The 8,543-nt window shown below is 41.0% G+C and overlaps 1 protein-coding gene across 1 annotated transcript; it reads left to right on the forward strand.

The window, feature by feature from the left end:
• Positions 1-3,884: 3,884 nt before the first annotated feature.
• LOC102787562 (keratin, type I cytoskeletal 19-like) lies at positions 3,885-7,058 on the forward strand. Its single transcript, XM_006790667.3, has 7 exons — positions 3,885-4,399; positions 4,816-4,898; positions 5,013-5,169; positions 5,318-5,479; positions 5,636-5,761; positions 6,368-6,598; positions 6,784-7,058. The coding sequence occupies exons 1-6, from the start codon at positions 3,980-3,982 to the stop codon at positions 6,590-6,592; spliced, it is 1,173 nt and encodes a 390-aa protein (XP_006790730.2). The 5' UTR covers positions 3,885-3,979; the 3' UTR covers positions 6,593-6,598; positions 6,784-7,058.
• The last annotated feature ends 1,485 nt before the right edge of the window (positions 7,059-8,543 follow it).

An 8,543-nucleotide genomic window follows, 5' to 3' on the forward strand; every position in this document is an offset into this window, starting at 1 on the left:
ATAAGGTTCAGGTATACACAGTGACGCATGCACACTGCCATCCTTGTTGTTGCTATGCTACAAACAGTCTTCCAAATAGTGGAGTATTTTGATGTTTTGAGTCTATGGTAACTTTGAGGAGAACAGTGGGCTTCCTCTCATGTTCTTAGGTTGTGACCTCTATTCAATGTTGTTTTAACATTGAATAGAAACCATCTCATTAGTCCTTACAGCTGAGAAAAGGAAACTGAACACAATGAATGGAGCACTTTATTGTTCCCCCTGTTACTGTTAGCTGCAAGTTTGCTTCACTATGCAGTCATTATTTGTGGTTTATTTTAGATGTAAGGACTTAAAACATGGGTAATGAATTTTAAAAATAAGCATTTAAAAAAAAGTGCAATTTCATATCAGTCAGTCTACATTATTAAAACGAAATGCAACTGTGGGAACTCAATGAAAGGCTGTAACATAGCCAGAAAACAGATTTTCATTCAGACGAATAAAATGAAGTACAGACAAGGCTTCTGCAGGCAGTAGAGTGCATTGTTGTTTCATGAACTTTTATCATGACATGATATACACAGAAGAAAGAAAAGCACTACTGTGATAGAAAAATAGTCACAAAAGCTGTCAAGCAAGTCATGAAACAGAGTGTTATCTGAACAGGTTGCAGGTTGTAAACATCTTATCTTCATGTTGACTTCTTGGTAAGTGAGCAGTAAGCCAATTTGTCTGAGGGTTTTGAAGTAGTTGGAGGTGGAGTAATATTTTTACTGGGTCAGATAGTACATTACTCAGTATGAATAAAAGCTTCATAAAGGACAAGCTCAGACACCTTAGGATTGCCAAAAAGGTAGAAGGGGCGGCTTACAGGATTTAAATGATTTAGCTTTATCTATTAGGCCACTGATGGAGGACTCTGGAGGATGTTTTAGTAAACATTGAGCATAGACTTTGTTCTCAATCATCATCAGCTTGATAAGAAAAAGCTCATCAATTTGAGTCTGAAGCTCAGATCTGAAGACATTGTCTTCACATGCATCACATCACCGTAGTTAATACATTGTAACTGAAGGTTGCATTGATACTTAAATAAAAATGGACATTAAGAAGAAAGGTGTCTGTGTGAGTCACCTGTCACGGAGATTATAACCTGCTGTGAATACATGAGTCATAATTTTGGTTTTAGTGAAAACACCCAGCTTGATTGACCAACCCAAGTCAGACATGAGGTCAACCACTTTGCTTTAACACGTTTCTAAAGTGTACTCATCTGTTTTGGTAATGAATCTGCCCGTACCTGCATATTTCTCAGCACCTGTGCCAGGTTTGATTCATGCTTCATCGGTTACAATGCCAGGAAGTCTCAGTTTAAAAATTTTTTTCCCCAAGTGTCGTTTAGACAGCATGTTGCGTATAAGATCAGAGCTCATGAGAAACCTAGCACCAACTCCCCCAGGGTTTGGTGCATTTTTTCACCTTTGAGCTTCGAGTGGGAGTTTTCTACATACTCACTGTGAGGATATTAGTTTAGAGCATTCATCTTTCATTCACTGTTTTCATAATGTGAGTGCTGGCACGCCCGCTGAGACATTACATATTAAAGGTGATTAAGGGTTATACAAATAGACTAGACATGTCTTTATCTCCACTCAAGTCAAGGGAAAACTGTAACTAACAGACACTTAAAGACCGTAAAAGGCTATAATAAACACCTATAGTCTTTAACACTTAAAAAAAAAAAAAAATTATTTCAGCTACACAAAGGCTTATTTTTCTTAAATTGTGTTTTGGCAAAACAAAGTAGAACTGATATGGAGATGAACTGATCTGCAGGATTAAATCTTAGCTGTTTTTAAAAGAATAAGAAATACTGATTGCTTCATCAACCTGATGACACAGAAGCATTCTGTTACTCATAAATACACATTGTTTCGTTGTTGTAATGACCCTCAGGGCTTTATTCAGAAGACAGTGACAGAGAGAACACTAACTTTAGTGTAGCCACACCTTTGAATGTTAAGTTTGTCTAGATGTCTGTGCTGGACCCCACCCTTTGCATACAAGCTCTGAAAAAAGAATCTATTTCCTTTAAAAGGACAAAAAACCATCATACATGAGGAATGCTTTAACCTAAGTGCCAAAATGATTTGGAGATGGGGGCAAAACGGACATTTTAAAATGTATGTTTTTGTTGTTTATTCTTTTGGGATACGCACAGACATGCACAGTTGTGATCTTGGGCGTGCCGACCAGGCCTTTAACTCAGACGTGAAGCATACACATTAAGATGCTGTCAAACTGATGGAAACAAGTGCATATCTGGAAGGTGCTTTATGCTTTAGGTTTTGCAGGACACTTATACTTTCTAGACCATTGTGGTTTCTTACACATGTGCACTTTAAATATAAATATGCACTCTAAGCAGAAAGCTACCGCTAGCTGCTTGACTTTGACCATGCAAAGTTACTGCTGGTTGCCTAGCAGCTTTCCTGCACTCTGGCCCACAATTATATCTTTATAAATGTCATAAGTAGAATTTATAGTAAGATGCACGTTTCACTCCAATGCGCCTAATAAATTGTGCAATACTGATTCATTTCAAGATTTTAAGTAAGAGGGACTGTTAGCTCTGTAGCTAGTTCTGGTCATGTGACCCGTGTCATGCAGGCATTAACAACCCATCAAGGTTTTTTGCATCATAGGCATGAAAGTGGCATTGCCGCGCTCGTCAAATAACATGATGAAAGTAAAAAAAGTAAACTAAAGCAAAGCTGAGTTCTAGTTTGAAGGTTAAAATGAGCATTAAGAGCTTCTAACGGTACAGATGTAGTCTAGACAAAAATCTGTATCTGTAATTTTTTAGGTAGCTTATGTAACCCAGCTAAGTATAGAGTGGCCAAATTCTGCCCCTTAAACAAAGTACAAAAGAAGCATGATTTACTTTTCCCTCTGACTGTAAACTGACCCCCCTGTGCCTCTTTCGTCTCCCCCAACTGACACCAGATGCTAGAGCACAGAAACTGGCCAGAGCCCAACACTGAGATAACGACAACGCACACATGTGTACACACTGAACCACCCACACATTCGTGTGCTAACACATAAGTTGCTTGCACAATTTGTTGGGGCTCTGTGTCATCACTCAAGAACTGTGACAGAGTCCAAAACCAACAAAAAGAGCGGACACACACACGCAAACACACACGTACGCACGCACACGCGCACGTGCACACGCACACAGGATACAAGACTGAGGGGGGATGTTGTGTGTGATAATAGTGAACAATGGGTGCTGATGTATTCTCTTGACTGAAAAGACAGAAAACAATGTTAGTTAGTGGGTCAAGGCTGGTTTAATGCATTCAGCACCCAGTAACACATTTATTTATTACACATTATTTTTATCTAACTGAGAGCCATCACAGTGACAAATTAACATGTTACTGAAAAACATGGGTCATAAATGCAATTAAATAGAGACTCATGGAAACTTTTGTTTTTGCAAAGTGTTCATATGAATGTTGCCATATGGTGGAACATCAAAAAAATAAATCTGGAGCCTTTCCATTTACACTGAGATACCAAATGGGTGGTGTGATCATGACTATACTGGCAGGTATTTATAAAAGCATACACAAAAAGTATTAACACAAAAACGCACAAAGATATTCACACATACACACACACACACACACACACACACACACACACACACACACACACACACACACACATTCCATAAGAGTTCCCTCACAGGGGTGTGCAGAAACCAAACCCTGGTCCTTAACAGAAAACAAATGTCGCTTTAAAGCTGTAACACAAAACTCCCTGCCCAGTTCTCCACCTTGCCCCTCCCATCCAGGCCCGCCCCACACCAGCAGCACTATATAAACAGCCTGCCTCTCTCCATCAAACCCCAGAGTCCTGCCGCAGTCTACAGCTGTGTAACGGTTCTTTCTTTTTAGCGTCCTCTCTTGACCAGCAGACAGTCATCATGTCTATCATCAGACAAACCCGCACTTTCACATCAAGTGCTCCCCAGAAGGCCCATAGTGTGTCTGGGTTCAGCCTCAGATCAACACCTCGCATCGCTGCTTCCAGTGCACGTTTTGTGTCCTCATCAGGCGGCATGGGGATGGGTGGCGGCCTGGGCATGGGTGGTGGCCTGGGCATGGGTGGCGGTGGCTTTGACCTGTCAGGCGCCCTGGACCAGGGAACAGTGCACCTGAACGAGAAGGCCACCATGCAGAACCTGAATGATCGTCTGGCCTCCTACCTGGAGAAGGTCCGCTCTCTGGAGGCAGCCAATGCCAAGCTGGAGAAACAGATCAGAGAGTACTATGAGAAGAAGGGACCAGCAGCTGAGAAGGACTACAGCAAGTACTGGGACATCATCAACGGCCTGAGGGACAAGGTATGTGTGCACCAGCTTAACTGCTTAAATACCAGAAAATTCAAATATCTGTTGTGCTGTAAATGGTTAACAAGGAAGCATTTTAAAAATCAAGTTACATGATAGGCATAATGACAGACTGCATAATCGATTGTGCTACTGAATACTTGGTGTTTTAGTGGACAGTTAACAAATATGTATTAATTGCAAAATCTCAAATTAAACAAGGAAAACTGAAACATTTTGAGTGACACGGTTTGTGATCATTTAGTTTAGCTGCAACACTTCAGACGGTGTTGCAGTACAGAGGAACTGCATGTTAACAGTTAACATAAGTATGCAAAGCTAGCAACAGATCAAAATCAAAACCAGCCTAAGCTAACAAATGTAAAGTGATGTAACCGATACTAACTCACAATGTTGTTCTTCCTCTTAAGATCCATGCCGCCACAATGGAAAATGCCAACATCCTGCTCCAGATTGATAACTCCAAACTGGCTGCTGATGACTTCAAGACCAAGTAAGCAAGAACTGTTATAATTTTGTGGACTGACTGTCCTTGTAAGATTAAACACAATGGCTTAAAGTGGCTGTTGTCTCATATCAGTGTTCTCTACTTTTAAAAAATGATTAGATTCGAGCATGAGCTGATGATGCGCCAGTCAGTTGAGGCTGACATTGCCAACCTCCGCCGCCTGCTCGACCAGACCACCCTGACAAAGGCTGACCTGGAGATGCAGATCGAAGGCCTGCAAGATGAGCTGGCCTACCTGAAGAAAAATCATGCAGAGGTGATTTATAGATATCTTGAATTTACAAGCCATCAGTTATATACACACTGCTAGATGTAAAAAAAAAAAAAATCATCTATTCTATAGAGCTGAATAAACTGAAACACTCAAAAAGATCTAAATCCCTCTTTTTTCTCTGTTTGTTCAGGAGCTGGCAGCACTGCGTTCTCAGCTTACAGGCAATGTCAACGTAGAGGTAGATGCCGCACCTCAGCAAGACCTGAACAAAGTTCTGGAGGAGATCCGTGCACAGTATGAAGCAATTACCGATAAACATCGTCGCGATCAAGAAGCCTGGTTTAATGACAAGGTAAAAAGATTTTCACATAAACAAAGTCATTATATCCCACACGTTGCAAATGACTAGGTTTAGGCCTGCGGCAGTCTATCCTGTAATTAAAGACAATCTCTGAAGCCAAGATGAGTAACTACTATCATCTAACTTTGTCTTTATTTCCTGCTTCAGTCAGCAACCCTGACAAAAGAGATAACCATCCACACAGAGACAATCCAGACGTCCAAGACAGAGATCAGTGACCTACGGCGCACACTGCAGGGCTTGGAGATTGAGCTGCAGTCTCAGCTTAGTATGGTAAGAAAAACATGAAACCCCAAACCATCTATTCACATCTCACTGATATTGCCTTATATGATCAAAACCCCCACATTGCTGTCTTGTCTAAAAGAAATGAAGAAAGGGACGATGACAGAGGGTGTGGAGCAGAGGGGAGGGCAGGAAAGGATAGTTTTTTTTTTTGCAAGAATGAAGAAGGAGAGAGAGCGAGTGAGTGAGATAAGAATGATTGGAGCAGTGAAGGACGGAGGGAGGGCCTCATGGTCAGGAAAACATTTCACAGACATCTGTCCAGATTCTGGGAGACATAAAAGAGTTTAAAGAAAGCTGAAGGAATGCTGAACTGGATGGCTCAGAAGCTGTACTCCCACAGATTATCTGTGTTCAGCTGGAGTTAGTCACTGAACACTCCCTGCAACAAACACACTCAGGGAGAAAAAGACCCATGCACTTAAATGCATTTGCCTTTTATACTATCATATAGGGAGATAAAACAGTATAGAAAAACATATATACCTAAGAACAAATATACCTAACACACTGAATTGTTTGCACGTACAGATAACATGATTTAGGCGTCACTACTTGTGTGCCCTAATTCTGGTTTTCCTCCCACTTTAACAGAAAGGGGCTTTGGAGAACACGTTAGCAGAGACAGAGGCTCGATACAGCGCCATGCTCGCCGGCTTCCAGAACCAAATCAACATGCTTGAAGCAGAGCTAGCCAACGTTCGTGCCAGCATTGAGCAACAGGGCCAGGACTACAAGATGCTGCTGGATATCAAGTCAAGGCTGGAGCAGGAAATTGCAACCTACAGGAGCCTGTTGGAATCAGAAGAGTCCAGATAGACACAGGTGAATGTGCTTTTGAGACTCCTTACGTGAAAATGCACTAATTTCTTGCACTGTACTTCTTTTCTCACTGTTAGACCAATTGGTACAAGTAAGTAATGTCTTATTTAACAAATACCACGAAGACTTGATGGGTTCCTGTAATAAAAGCTAGAAGCACAGCATAATTTTTTTTCTTCTTTTAACAGGGGGCTGAAGTACCACAGTCACAACCACCACTGTGTGCACTTCCAGCTAGGAGCTCCAGCTGGCAGGACAAGCTGTTCTTAGACACACGCACACTCACACACACACATACTCCCACAAATAAAAGCTATTAAATGAGAGGAAACTGTACTTAACAATGTTGAAAAAAAACCTGTTTCACGATCCAAGTTTGCAAATCAGAAGACGGAATTCCTGATGTACTGTGTATGTTCGTGTGTGTGATGTCTCTGAAAAATAAATCTGCCAGTGAATATAAGAGTTGTGTTGTTTTGTCACTTTACTGACCTTTCAGAACATACTCAGAGTACACATTTTTCCCCCTCCATAACATTGCTCTGTTTATGCAGTTGCAATGGCAACCGATAACTTCTGGGAGGTGGGATATGGGCTTGTGGAAATCTGTGTTACGTAACAGTACTGCTTTCAGGAAAGGGTGAACAATGGTTAACAGCTCAGTGTGGAAAGCACTGGGACTTAGAGGAGAAGCCGGGCAGAAATCTATGGCAAACTTGATGTTAGAAAAATTCAAAACATGACAAGAAACTCAAATAAAGCAAATGATCCCAAGTCTTACTCAGAGAAAGACACACCCAGATGGTTGACTAATCCTTGCCCCATGTGGGTTTTCAAAAGTTTTTATATGAAGTCTGTGTAACCACTGTCACCTGGAAACAAGAACACACACCGGCCAGGACAGAAACACAGAGTGGAAATACAAACAGCCTTTAACTGAACAAAGAGAGTCATTGTGCAAACACTGTGCTATCAGTACTGAACTCTGCCCCCTTTTATGAAGTCTGAGGGAAGCCAGTTGACCAGTGTGGGCTGTCATGATGAAAAACTGTTAAGGGCGGGGTTGCTGCTAGCTTATTGTATGTTTCGTGTGAAAGAAAGAAAGAGAGACAAGATTTCTGCCTTTTTGTGTGTGTGTTAAGTCACAGCCTCTGAAATTAGAGCGAATTCTCAAGTGATGGTGTAATGCTTGTTGGCAAGAAGAGAAGTGGATTAAATTGCAACTTCTACCCCTCTCTAAGGAGATTCTCTCACCCATATTTGGACCCATTTTTGTTGCACATCAGAGTCTTTCCACACTGGTATAAAGATAAAAATTCACAGCAGAGGTCATAAAAACACGTTGAACCAACTCCAGACTATTTTACTCAGATTATTGCTAACCCGCTGGACCCATCTTTGGAAAACTCTGGAAAGCAACTGACTGACAATTTGTAATGAATGTTTTTTTCAGTGATTAAAATGTGCTATGATGCTTTCCTTTTTTCATCAAGCAACTTTTATATTTGTAGTGCATTATCAAAAATCTGTGCCAGAGGGTCCAGCAGCAGTTCTGAGTCTCAGACTTAGACAATACAAAGTTTCCTAACATGCACATGTTCTAATAATAATCCAAAGGGTCTAATCTCATACCATTACATTACAAATGTTACCTTAGGGCAGGTCAGCCTTTGCATCTATTACTGCTTAAAATGACAGTATACTGCTGATGTGCTTGAAAGCGTTTGTGAAGATTGAAATGCATTAAAAAGATTAATCTGGGTCTGAAATTTGAAGCCCCCACTTAAGTGCTTTGAACCTGCATTCTTTCTATTGACTGGAAAAAGGGGGACTCCCCCGGTTGCAAAATCAGTCACTGGAGTTTGTGAAATAATGACCCTATTGCTCATTTGATCTAAAAACCTTCCTGAGGAATTTATCGTCTCTATTGATTCTTCACTGCTTATCC

The sequence above is a fragment of the Neolamprologus brichardi genome, chromosome 6 (assembly GCF_056152115.1).
Source record: "Neolamprologus brichardi isolate AB-2024 chromosome 6, ASM5615211v1, whole genome shotgun sequence".
Lineage (NCBI taxonomy): Eukaryota > Metazoa > Chordata > Actinopteri > Cichliformes > Cichlidae > Neolamprologus > Neolamprologus brichardi.

Coding starts and splice junctions, on each gene's coding strand:
- LOC102787562 (XM_006790667.3), top strand. CDS start 3,980: ATGTCTATCATCAGACAAACCCGCACTTTCACATCAAGTGCTCCCCAG. Junction 4,400..4,815: donor TCAACGGCCTGAGGGACAAG/GTATGTGTGCAC, acceptor CTTCCTCTTAAG/ATCCATGCCGCCACAATGGA. Junction 5,170..5,317: donor TGAAGAAAAATCATGCAGAG/GTGATTTATAGA, acceptor CTGTTTGTTCAG/GAGCTGGCAGCACTGCGTTC.